This window comes from Patiria miniata, unplaced genomic scaffold, assembly GCF_015706575.1.
Source record: "Patiria miniata isolate m_02_andy unplaced genomic scaffold, ASM1570657v1 HiC_scaffold_17, whole genome shotgun sequence".
NCBI classification, from domain to species: Eukaryota; Metazoa; Echinodermata; class Asteroidea; order Valvatida; family Asterinidae; genus Patiria; species Patiria miniata.
Genome location: NW_024037055.1, coordinates 13069854 through 13083088, shown reverse-complemented (window position 1 = coordinate 13083088; position 13235 = coordinate 13069854). Strand labels below are relative to the sequence as shown.

At 40.6% G+C, this 13235-nt stretch overlaps 1 protein-coding gene across 2 annotated transcripts; it reads right to left on the bottom strand.

The window, feature by feature from the left end:
* Nucleotides 1–2521: 2521 nt before the first annotated feature.
* LOC119723888 (NLR family CARD domain-containing protein 4-like) lies at nucleotides 2522–13196 on the bottom strand. 2 transcript variants are annotated; one of them, XM_038194783.1, is made up of 4 exons: nucleotides 12496–13196; nucleotides 8931–9041; nucleotides 8175–8300; nucleotides 2522–5934 (listed from the first exon to the last, which is right to left on the bottom strand). In XM_038194783.1, exons 1-4 carry the CDS (start codon nucleotides 13187–13189, stop codon nucleotides 3503–3505), a joined length of 3363 nt encoding a protein of 1120 aa, XP_038050711.1. In that variant the 5' UTR covers nucleotides 13190–13196; the 3' UTR covers nucleotides 2522–3502. The 2 variants fall into 2 exon arrangements, with proteins under 2 accessions (XP_038050711.1, XP_038050712.1); XM_038194784.1 differs by lacking the exon at nucleotides 8175–8300.
* Between the last annotated feature and the right edge of the window lie 39 nt (nucleotides 13197–13235).

Below are 13235 nucleotides of genomic sequence, written 5' to 3'. Positions count from 1 at the left end.
TTACAATTGTTTGCGATAATATTTGTGATTTGATTTACAAAACCAAAGCAATTTCAGACGTGTAATCAGGCTATAACCACCACTGATGCAACTTTGTTTTGTTTGAAAACGATAATAAAAGCACAACATTTCAGATTCTGGCAGGATCTTTCACACAGGCAAAAATGACAGTGGTTCAGAAACAAACAAGTAGGGGAGGCACAAGCATGCAAGGATGGAAGGAAAAACACAAAGGAGAACGGGGCAGGGGGCAGTGGAAGGACCAAATGAGTGTGCAGACTACCGTAGGTAAAGATCAAAGGGGCTAGGGGATGGGACAAGGGGAGGAACATAATTTTTGTTTGCATTTGAGAAAGACCCTGCTAGGATTGAAAAGTTATTTCTTTTATTTATGTACTGCATAATTTCTTTACCCAGGGTGTGCCCAAACAGTTAAAAACTTGTTTTTACTGGGCCCTGCATACATTACAAGTTATTTAATAATGTTAAGGAAATTCAAACTCATAAGAAAAAAGCATTTGGAGAAACAGACAACGAACATTAACACTGCAGCAATCATTTAATTACTGATACAAAATGTTAAAAATGGCAATTGCAGCTACCTATTTACAAACAATGTATCATGTAATGTACAAGTATTACAGTCAATGAGAATGGCTGGTTGTATTTCTACATGTACATGTTATCCCCAATCATCATACCGTAGAGTAATGACCACACTACATGTAATTACAACTGTTACATCTGTCACAGTCAAGTTACTGGAATACAGAGATAAGGATCCTCATTATTCACAGACTACAGACAGTTCTTGCAAATATCTTCCTCTCTGAAAAATATCCTGGGTAACTAGCATTTGAACAAATTTCTACATTTTCCGTAGTGCCCCTTGGTACACTGTGCAAGGTGCAGTTAAACTATCCAATACAGAAATCATTTGCTTGGGCAGATCTTAAGTGTTTTTGCAGAATTTGACAATGAGACTCACAAAATGTCACCACTAACCAGCACTTTGTGCTGGATATTTCCCCATCAATGCGGGAAGGTCCAAATTTGACTGTAATGATTAATCTGAGCAGACAGTTCAAGTCAGTTGATGCAGCTAAGGGTTCAAAGCTGACAAGGCCAAGGGACTTTCTGTATGGGCCGGGGAGACATTAAGGGGACAAAGGAATGTTGACTTTCAGTTGATGAGGGTGATTGAATTTGCTTGGAGTCAGTGCAAAATCTTCAAATGTATGAGAGAGAGTACAGGAAAGAAACACAGCAGAAGAAACAGCGAGAGCTGATAGGCACTATGTGTTGTCAGAGGGTGAACTCACTCCCTTAGGAGAAACACAAACCAGCAGAGATAGACAGAGGCATGTTCAAGGAAAGATCCCCTCACAGCTGATAGGCAGAATGTGTCAGTCAGAGGGCGGTAGATGACTGGAACTCACTCCCCCAGGGAAACACAAACCAGCAGAGATAGACAGAGGCATGTTCAAGGAAAGATCCCCTCACAGCTGATAGGCAGAATGTGTTCAGTCACAGGGCGGTAGATGACTGGGACTCACTCCCCCAGGGAAACACAAATCATCATAAACACGCCAATGCATGTTCACAGAAATAATCCCTCAAAGCTGATAGGAAGTGTGTGTCAGTCAATGGGTGGTAGATGACTGGAACTCACTTTCCCATGTGAAACACAAAGTGTAAGAAACACTCAAATGATAACTTCAATGAAAGATTCCCTCATCACAGCTGGTGATTTTATAACACAACATGTTAAGTTAGAGGGCGGTAGACGGTTGGAACTCCGGTCCCGCCCATCCCTCAGGGAAACAGAAAGTATAGGAAACACTCAGAGACATGTGAAAGGAAACATCCCTTCACAAACTGACATCTTCCCCATGCTGTGAAACCTTCTTTTAAGAAAATACCCAAGTATATAATTTGGTTTTGGTTCCAGGATTTCACCGCTCTCTTAACTCAACTTGAAATCACATTGGGGTTGATTATTACAGTTGACCAGCCACCATCAGCAGGAAACAATTATCATCACTTGACTGATTGACATCAACCCTTCTTGATTGACCTAAATGCACACAGAATTTCAATACTGTAACATCCAGTGTAAAATTTGTTTATGTCTAGTAATGAAACCATCTATTATTCTTTTAATCAAAGAAAATGGTGCATGAACAACAGATTCCTAAATGATTGTGTCCCTGTGTTGTGTGCATGCATGGTGTATACTTGTGTCCAAGCATTGGACTGACCACTTGTAGTGTTGCATATTGCCTGAAGGGATTAACCAGATATTGTTATACCACGGTAATAGATTGTGATTTTTAATTGGTCGAGAACTGAGCACGTGATGTACCATAAACACACCCATATACTGTGTCAGGGGACTATACCCATGTCACATGAGTAATTTGATCGTTCTCACTGTTGACATGTTGTTTCCGCCTTGTATAATGTCGGATGAATGCGCGCGCATTATGTCGGATGGACGCACATAGACTATGGTCGCAGCTGTGCATAACGGGGCAGGGATTGATGGATTGGTCTATTCTGGAAAAGGTAAATTAATTTGTGTTCCTGCAATGAACAAAAATATTCTGTGTGAATATTCACAGTGCAGTAATCGCGGATCTTTCCAATACTTCCGTGATTACTGCATGGCAACTGGAGGAAACCCACAATTTCAGACGTTTGGAATCTATTACCGTGGTATAACAAAACAATTGTTGCCTGCGTTCCATGGGTTTTGTACACCCTCGGGTGCAAATGGAATCCGAGGCGACTCTCGGGTGTACAAAACACCATGGACCCCATCACAACAGGCAACAAGTGTAAGTTACAATGGGATGTGTAAAATAAAAGCAACAAAATCCTGGTTTGAAAAGACCCTGGTTTTTAAAATGCAAAATCACCTCATGAAGACAATGTCAGATTAATAACAGAATGTTACAATCAGAAATTCACCTTTCCAGCTTTGAAATGGGTGACAACATTAAACAGTTGACTGATAGATGTGTCCTTGACTTGCATGATGTTGCTGAGTCACCAATGTCTTGTGTTAATGAAAGTAAAGATTCTGCAGTCCGACCAATTTAGGCAGAAGTCCTGCCCATCAGTGCCACACCTACTACAATGTCATCTATGCTTCACATCTGTAACTGTCAATGTGCAGTGATGTGCAGCTTAATAGAAAGAACGGTTCCAATTGCAATGAAGTAGCCACATGTATGCCACTGAGGAAATCTCTTGCTTAACTCAAATCACTCCTGTTACAATTTTGCTTCTAGCTAGGTTTTAGATCTTCCCTCTAACTGCCTAACAAAGAAAAAGCTTATGAAAAAGCTTTGGCATAGTTTATATTATTCAAAACCAAAGTATGTGGAAGATATTGTTACTCATATAGGTTATGTATCTTACTGACATTCACATGGTTTTGATGGTGCAATGAATAGGCAGTTAAAATTACATGCATTCCTTCCCACAGAGATTATTACTATTGATACAGCATGTCAATGTCTAATCCATTCTTCCTTAGGTCACTGAGTGACTCATCAATATGGTTCTTGTCTTCCTCTGTCAGGTGACAGTATATGAGGTTCAGCCTCTGAAGGTGCAGCAGCTGCTTTACCTCCATGCACCATAATGCTGCTGTACCACCCAGTCTATTAAAATAAAGATACAATTCAGCCAAGTTGGGTAGATCCCTGAGTGACTCAGCAACATGTTTCAGGTCCTTTCCATTCAATGAGCAGCTACCCAAATCCAGCTTTGTAAGGGACTTCAACTGGTTAAAATGCGTGTACCATAATGCTGAAGTACCACCCAGGTTATTATGAGAAAAATCCAATTCAACCAAGTTGGGTAGATCCCTGAATGACTCAGCAACATGTTTGATATCCTTTACATTTAATGAGCAAGAATTCAAGTTCAGCTTCCTGAGGGACTTGAACTGCTTCAAATGCATGCACCACAATGCTGCTGTACCACCCAGGTCATTACTAAAAAGGTTCAATTCACTGAAGTTAGGTAAATCAATAAGTGACTCAGCAATAAGTGTTATGTCCTGGCCATTCAAACTGCAGGCACTCAAGTGCAGCTTCTTGAGAGATTTCAACTGCTTCAAATGCATGCACCATAATGCTGCTGTACCACCCAGGTTTCTACTACAATGAATAAAAAATTCACGCAAGTTGGTTAGGTCCTTGAGCGACTTAGCAATATCTGCCATGTTGCTACCAGTCAATGGTAGGCAAAACAAGAAATGTACAGCATTAAGGTTTGTCATTGCACACATGGTAACAGCTAACTCCTCAATCATGCCAATAAACCATGTCCGTTCATCAACGTTTACAAATAATTTCTTTACCTTAGCAAGGTATGTGTTGCCACTGTTTTTTGTCTGTTCAGCAACACATTTCAGAAAGTGTATGACTGAGTTCAGATTATCCCTGTCAAGGTCTCTAATGGAGATTTCATCAGTTATGAATGAATGTATGAATTCCTCTGGAGGCAAACGCTTCGATTGGCCTTCAAAGAAACAATGCAGAGCCAACTGACCCATCTGTGAGGATGACTTGAAGGACAACTCCTTACGACACCTCACCTGAAATACCGTCAGAATCTCATATGTACATGCCTCATTGTCACCACAACAAAAGCGCAGAAGATACTCAAACCTCCATGCACCCTTGGACATAATTTCATTCAAAATCTTCTGAAATTCCTCTGGGTCTGCTTCTAACAAGCTTTGCAAGTAAGCAGCAGCAGAGAATTCCTGGAATGTCTTGTGAATAAACTGATAACTGTTGTGACTCTGTAGTCTCTTGCGGACTCTCTGTCTGGTCAGAATGCCTGCTGTCAGAGCCTGCTCAAGCACACTCGGCTCAAAGTCACTTTCTTTGAAAGAGAGTGACTGATCTGGAGAAAGAAGACCATGCAACGCAACCTTGCCAATTTCAATCATAACTTTTGATACTTCATCTTGTGAGTCCAATCCTTTTCTTTTGAAGACATATGGCACTCCATCAAGATACAAACGTGACATTGTTTCTCGGAGTGTGCAATCTTCTCTCCATAGTACACACATCAAAAGAACAAGCATTGGACTCTCAGCTAAAGTAGACAGAAGACGTGAAAATCTTATCCTTTCAAGAAGCCCCTTGGCCTTGTCAGTTTCGCCAGTGAAAAATTTATTCACATACTCAGTGACATCGTCTCTACTAAAACCCAGGACCCTGACATGTGTGAATGGTTCCTGAACCAGGTTCTCTGAAACAAGTCTGTCAAAGTGTGAGGGGCGGGTGCTCACAAGTACAGTACAACCTCGCAGCATCGTTCCATTAAGGACTTCCTGGATGGAACCAAACGAGGATTCACACAAGGAGGTAGTCATGAGCTCATCAAAGCCATCAAGTAAAATGAGGACCTTTCCAGGACTGTTCTTGATAAACATGCCCAGGGCACCTCTATCAATACTTGTATCTTTAGCCAAGAGTTGGTCAAAAACTGCATCAACAAGATCTGAACTCTGCTCCAGTGCGTGCATTTTCAACAGGAAGACAAGTTTATACCTCTGTAGTACCTGACTAGAACCAACTGCCCAATCATATGGCATTTTTTCAAAAAGTGTGGTCTTTCCTCTACCAGCCAACCCAGTTAAAACAGCTATTGGGATCAGGTCTCCCTCTTTTGTCTTAAGTTGTAATATTTCGTTATACGATACCAGCCTGTCTTTGTCCTTAATACCAGTTATTAACTGTAGTCTTGTGTACATATCTGTGATGTGTTTCCTGTCATCACCCTCCCATGGAATCAACTTAACAAAGCTACCTCTCCCCCTGTAGTATGACTTCAGTTCACCTTCACAGCAGTCAGCAGCATCTTGGGCCGGACTGCCAAGCTTCCTGTCTATGGGTGTGCTGCATCCTACAATATTAAAATGAGTACACAGTTGATTGGCTTAATTATATAATGCATTGTGGCATTCAACCACTGAATTTGCTTCTTGTTTGTCTAGGGGCCAAACGTTGTAATGGTTTGATACGCTATACCCCGCTGCCGCGATAACCTGCCGCCGTGATATCCCGCCGCCGCGAGAGGGCATTATAATGATCAACCAATCACCAACGAATGGTCACTAACAACGTATTGCTTCTGCAGGCAATTACAGTCCATTTTCAGTCCCACACATACTACACACCATAACATTAGCTGACAGGTGAAGTTGCACTTACTGCATTTTTATACTATTGGAAGAAATTTAAGAGTTTGGTTCAGAACTACTATGAAATGTTTTGAATGCGCACTGCACATATTAGGCCAAACAGGTGCACGTGCTTACATAACTGATACATGTTTCCCTAGACGTTGTTAGTGACATTGAGTGGTAGTGATAACGCCTTATCACGGCGGCGGGTTATCAACGCGTCGGGTTATCGCCTATCAAACCATAACAATGTCTAGCCCCTAGACTAGCTCATCTGTAGAAGGTGCAATTTTGAGCTGAAATATTGGCACATTGTATGCAAAAAGTTAAAGCACTAAAGGCTTGTTGCTTTGTGAGCTTGGGAGGAAAAGAGCTTGACAGGATTGAAATAACCTCCTGCTCACTGATTTTAGAGATACAAAAACTGCACAGAATTTTGAGACTGAATCTAACATTCTTGCCCTAATTAAGATTGACCACACAAAACAATTGTGCTGGGATTTGAAGTGTTAACTCCAACCTAACCCACGGGTTAGGTTGGAGTTATTATTATTTTTGGTTGGAAATTGTTTTGTGCTGATTGAATGGAGTATTACACGATGTGCATATTTTTTTGCCAAAAAAAGTTTCATTTGATCAAATAAATGTTTTGGGGTCAGGTCATAATAACAATCAGTGTCAGTTGGTAACCAGAATCAGAAGTCATTTTTCCAGCCCTATCCAGAAATAAGCAACTACATGCAGGAGTGGATGCATGCACCAGAAAGTGCATCCACCATATTACTTCAATTCGATTGAAGTAATAAGTTGAAGTCAATCGCAATGTACAAACCCATAACAAAATTTGCTTAGCCCAACAGCTCATGTTACCAACCATGATTATTCATTTTTCCACCCAAAACAACCCATTATTCCATTCACTCATGCATAAATCAAGCTTTCAAGCAGACCCAGGAAAACATGAGAAGAAAAATAGCATCAAGTTTAAGGAAACCAAAACAGGACAGAAACAGGACTTTGGAGGACAAAATCAGGATAAAGTAGGACTTTTGTGGGCTTTCAGGAGTAGTTTTTGTTGATACTCACCCACGTCCACAGCATCATATGCCTCATTTGGCATGTTCTGTACTCACAACACATGTGCTCCATCCTCAACTAAGCTCTTGGAAGTACAGTTGCAGTACTACTGCGCCCAAGCCCTTCATTGTGTGATTTACATATGACAATGTGTAACACCGTTATGAAAATTGTTCAGTGAGATTTCATTTTTCAGAGTTGTGGGACATAAAAAAGTGGGAAAAAGTAAGAATTTTTAAGAAAAAGTTGGAAAAGTCGGAGAAAGGTAAAAAAAAAAATAGGCAAAAATAGGAAAAATAGAAATACTTGAAAGCCTGATCAATGCAAAAATAATGTGGGACTTAGGTCAAGCCTTTTTCAAATGTGGCACAAATATATAGCCTAGTGGTCTGGAGCATTGAATATGTAGTCTGCCTGGCCAGCATAGGGTCATGGTGCATGTGACCTTGAGCAAGGCGCTTTGTCACTCAGTGTTTCACTCCGCCCAGGAGTAGATGGGTACCTGTGAGGGCAGAGATAGTTACTGTGTGAGGTTGATTACAGCCAAGAGCACCGAAATGGCTGCCTACCGGCCGTGTATGCTCCCCAGGGAGTTCAGAAGGTAATAATAATTGTAAAGCGATACCCCGTTTAAAAGCGCTATATAAATACCTGTTATTATTTAAAAACTTAATCATTAAAAAAAAGTACAAGACTTAACCGCTATATAAAGCACCCTCCATTGTGTCAACAATGTTTTGGATCTGACAGTCTTTTGCGCCCATGTTTATGTCTCCCCCTCTCTCTCTCTCTCTCTCTCCCATAAAACGGAAAAAATATATATATAGATATTGACATTTCATATCAAATTTCTTCCATCTTAACGAACAAGATTATTATTTACCAGGTCCCTCCAACAGGAAGGTGTAATTGATTGAACCAACATTTGAACCAACAATGACAGGGTTGTTGCTGCCACTGATTGTGCCGCTGTTTCCGATGGTTCCAGTTGGTTCCAGTCTTGGGGAATCTACAATCAGAAGCAAGAATAACACCATCGTTAAGAAAACGACAGACAAAATGATGTATGCATGTGCTTGATTCCATCTCTACTTGTCGTCTGTTCTTGGAAGACAAATGTGTTTTTTTTGCAATCTGACCGTTCATAGACAAAGAAGTACATGACGTACCACACCAGGCTGTATCAAAAAATCTTCAGGTGAGGTGGGGAGGGGGAGGGTGGTAATTAAATGTATCTCCACTCCCCACTCCCTAACCAGGGTTGTTAATAAAGATACTGTGTACTGCAGTTGTTGACAGTTGTTGAAACAAATATTCTGTGTTATTTTCTTTGTTGTTCCAAACAGTCAGCATACACAATAAACTGCTTTTTTGGACGAAACAGGTTGAAAGTCATTACGTTTAAATGGTGATATTCTTTGAACGGAGTGATCAATTTCAGTAATTTTTGCATCAAAAGTAGCTTACGAAATTTGCTTTCCAGTCTGGTGTTTGGTGCTACATATTTTTTTAAATGAAATATAATTTTTGGGGTTTGGGTTCCACTTTTTTTTACTCACCCAGTACAAGTGTTTCTCTATCTGTAAGGAATGACTACATTTACATCTGGTTTGGAGTTGGTACATTCATTGATAATTACCTTGTGCACCTGAGGCCACATGCCGTGTTGGTGGTTGCTGTGATGTACTTGGTGGATTCTCTGATATGTCAACTGATGGATGACCAGAGTGGTGTGATGCATGTGCATCATCTTCAATCAAATCAAATATGAGAAGGATAATTGCTTATTGTCGAAAAAGGTCGACAAGCACATTATCTTTTATTAGGGAATTGACCCTCCTCGTGGGAAGTCAACCCTTTAAAACCCTGAAAGTCAGTTTCAAGTGAAGGGATGTGAAGTGTAAAAGTAACTGTGTCATATACATGCACACAAATATAATAGTCACTTCACAAAAACACAGCTGTGTGTCAACATCCAGGAAGCATGACAGAATCTACATTCTTGCCTAAAATGAGCTTCACCACACACAACAATTGTGCTGTAATTTGAAGTGTTATCCAAACCGACACAAAGCAACCAAATTTGAAGTAGGGGTGATAACTGTACCAGCCAAAGTGCAGAAGACTAGGAGGGTTAATGCTTACAATTTGCAAATGTGCTACATAATGCAGGTACATGTATTTATTGAAATTATTGTTTTAAAAACGATTTCATTTCGTTGCAGTAACGCATCCCTAGTTGAGGCCAACGGTTGGTAAAGCAACACAAGGTCTCTGCTTTGATGAACTGTACAAATTTGCAGTAAGTTGCCAACTGGCTAATATTCTGTGGCAGCAACTACATCACTGTACATCAATGGGCCCAGACCTAGACCGAGCTCTAGACAGCTGATTCGGATGCAGCCTATGCTTCACAACACAAACACCAGACAAACTATTTGTCTTGTTTATGCTCATGATTCAACAATATTTAGGTCCTGCTCCCACTTTGACTTATTATCTTGAAAGCTTCATCAGAAACCTATTTCAATCAAACATGCAATAAATTACACTGATCCAGAAATAAGCAAATAGGAGTGGATGCATGAAAAGAGATTGTGTATCATTAATTATTTGTTGTCTTCTACCTCTTGATATCTGCTGCACTGACTGCTGCAATTGATCGACTGCTGCAACTGGGATCATGTCCGGAAAATGGGAATAAAATGTCTCTTATAATACAACACCTGAATAAATCCCCTTCATCTGATTGGTGGGTTATTAATCACATGATTTATTGGATTAATCATCCCAACCCACACGGCCTGGCTACACCGCAAAAACAGAAGTTCAGTTCCACGGTCACACTATTGGTAGCGGTGTTACACGGCTCTGATGGCTCTAACAAATCAGATGACAAGGATTTACTCAGGCGTTGTATAAACAAATAATGAATGTTTCACATTCGTGCAACATAAAGAATAGTTTCATGAGGTGACAGATGGAATTATTCTTACCACTGTACTCATCATAACCATTATTTGTAAAAAAAAAAAAAAATGAAGTCAAGAAGTAAAGAAAGTGAATAGCCCCTTGCATGTCAATACAGTAATTTGTATCCTTTTTTTTTCTTCAAACTTACAAAAAGGTGTCATTTGATCTGAGAGAAGTCTGCTTTAGTTTGAAAAGGTAATTTTCGAATGCTAAAAAAATCGGGGGAACTGGCCTGAAATCGCCTCAGATTGCACCACAGAGCATCTAGAATCCAAAATTTTCTCGGGGCCCTTAAGCGGGCCCCGGACCCCATGCCGTAAGGGCTTCGTGCTCGCAGGAGTCCCCGCCGACCCCAGCGCCAACCTTTAATTTTCAAAGTTGGAAAACACTGATTGATTATTCCCCAAGTTTACCTGCACATACATGTAACAGTTTTTAATTCCTTGTTGTTTTCTTAGCTATAAAACATAAGTAGGTTTGGCACTTCACCGACATAAAAAAAACCCGGGCGCAACTTCTATCTAATGAATTTTTAGCTATATAAACACTTCTCTCTCTCAAAAAGGCAGTCTTACAAAATTAATCAAAAATCCCCATCTATCTGACTTGACATGTAACGTAATGGCTGCATTTATGATTACGCCCCCTCCCAAATAAACTCGCTGCTTTCGTTACAAACAAAGTCGTCTGATTTTGTGCACGCCACGTGCAGCCAGCTAGCTCCTTATATATATATATGTCGTGCGCATGAGATATTATTTCGTTCGCACAAGATAAACAAAAATAATATTGAATGTCCCTTTAGGGGCTCCGTGCCTTTCATAGAAGAAAAACATTTTTTATTCAATCTGACCATGGAGCTATAAAAAGGAGCTCCATGATCTGACCGATAATAGACAAAGAAGTACAAGAAATACCTACATCTACCGGTACATGCATATCAATCTCAAATCTTCGGGTGAGGTGGGGAGGGGGAGGGTGGTAAATGCTTCTCCACTAAAGGTTAAAATCCGACTACAAGCAACTACAGGGTGAGTAAAAAAAAAAGAAACCCAAATGGCGCCCCCTAGCTATTTTTTGAAGAAGTTGTGCATGTAGCACTTTCCAGATCTAGGTTATGAAAGCTAAATTACTAAGCTTTCTTTTAGGCAAAAAAAAAAGTCTCCGGTTTCTGGTATGGAGCTTGTCCAAAAAGTGGTGCGGCGAAACGGCTTTTCTTTTTTTTACCCGACTTTTTTGCTTCAAATGTTGGCTGATGACTGCAAATGGTGCCCGGCTAAACTTAGTGCAAATATATGGGAGTCCAGAGAGGCCACATAAAGCTTATTCTCGATCATAACCCCATTTAAAAACACGTTAAAATTGTGCACCAGCAGAATTCCAGTCAAACCAGTGAGTTTGGCGGTTTGAGACATCATCTTTCATTGAAAAAAAAAAAATTTCATTTTGCCGACGCGCATGGCTACGCGACGCGCGCATACCAGAAACCGGAGACTTTTTTTTTTGGCCTTGGTGAAAGACACATTCAAATCGCTCATGCACTTTTCCATTTATGGAATTTTGAAGACAACAAGGTTTTTTAACCTTGTCCACAAATCACATTTGGCATGTGATATTTCAGTATTAAAAATGAAACCATGTCGCATCCTGAAAATGATATCAGAATCATTAATCCCATAAGTCTCTGGGGTAGCCCAAAACAAGGCAGTGCAAAACAATAAACTATTGACAGTATAAAGCCTCTTATTTTAACCACTTCACGCCAGGTTTATTTTTGCCGAAAGTTTTGAAATTTTCAAAATGTAAAATTTGTCAGCCAACTTCTGATAAACATGTACATGTACAGCCAAACGCCACAAATACTGATTCGCAAAAGTGATTTGAACAGTATTTGTACGATATTTCTTGTCAATAACTCATACATGTATGTTTCAACACTAAATAAATGTTATGATTAGTGCCAGTTACCATGGTTATGAGAGTGTTCTGATGTGTTTAATTGATATGGGAATAGTTTTCATTTTGCTTAAATATCACCAACCTTTGTGATCTGTGGAAAAGCTTAAAAAATGGTGTTTGTCTTCAAAATTCCTATACCTGGGAAAAGTACAAGAGCAATTTGAATGGTCCCTTCACTAAATAAAAACTTAATAATTAGGTTTTCATATCCTAGATCTGGAAAGACACCATTTGGGTTTCTTTTTTTTACCCACCCTGTGATGCGTACTTACCTAATGCAGCAGGTACCTGAGCCTCCTGTTGCATAGTGGTAGGAGCAGAAGTCCATTGGTAGGCTGCTGCAGATTGTTGCATCATGGGAAGGATGTCATCAGTCCGTTGGTAGGCTGCTGCAGATTGTTGCATCATGGGAAGGATGTCATCAGTCCATTGGTGGGCTGCTGCAGATTGTTGGATCATGGAAGGGATGTCATCAGTCCATTGGTGGGCTGCTGCAGATTGTTCGATCATGGAAGGGACGTCATCAGTCCGTTGGAAGGCTGCTTCAGGTTGCTCGATCATGGAAGGGACGTCATCAGTCCATTGGTGGGCTGCTGCAGATTGTTGCATCATGGAAGGGACGTCATCAGTCCGTTGGTAGGCTGCTTCAGGTTGTTCGATCATGGAAGGGATGTCATCAGTCCATTGGTGGGCTGCTGCAGATTGTTCGATCATGGAAGGGATGTCATCAGTCCATTGGTGGGCTGCTGCAGATTGTTCGATCATGGAAAGGATGTCATCAGTCCATTGGTGGGCTGCTGCAGATTGTTCGATCATGGAAGGGATGTCATCAGTCCATTGGTAGGCTGCTGCAGATTGTTGGATCATGGAAGGGACGTCATCAGTCCGTTGGTAGGCTGCTTCAGGTTGTTGCATCGTGGTAGGGTCATCAGGCCGTTGACAGGCTGCTTCAGATTGTTGCATCATGGTAGGGACATCAGTTTCTTTGCTGGCTGCTGCAGATTGTTGCATC

Coding starts and splice junctions, on each gene's coding strand:
- LOC119723888 (XM_038194783.1), bottom strand. CDS start 13,189: ATGATGCAACAATCTGAAGCAGCCTGTCAACGGCCTGATGACCCTACC. Junction 8,301..8,930: donor TGTGGCCTCAGGTGCACAAG/GTAATTATCAAT, acceptor TTCTGATTGTAG/ATTCCCCAAGACTGGAACCA. Junction 5,935..8,174: donor CTTCCTGTTGGAGGGACCTG/GTAAATAATAAT, acceptor TTAATATTGTAG/GATGCAGCACACCCATAGAC.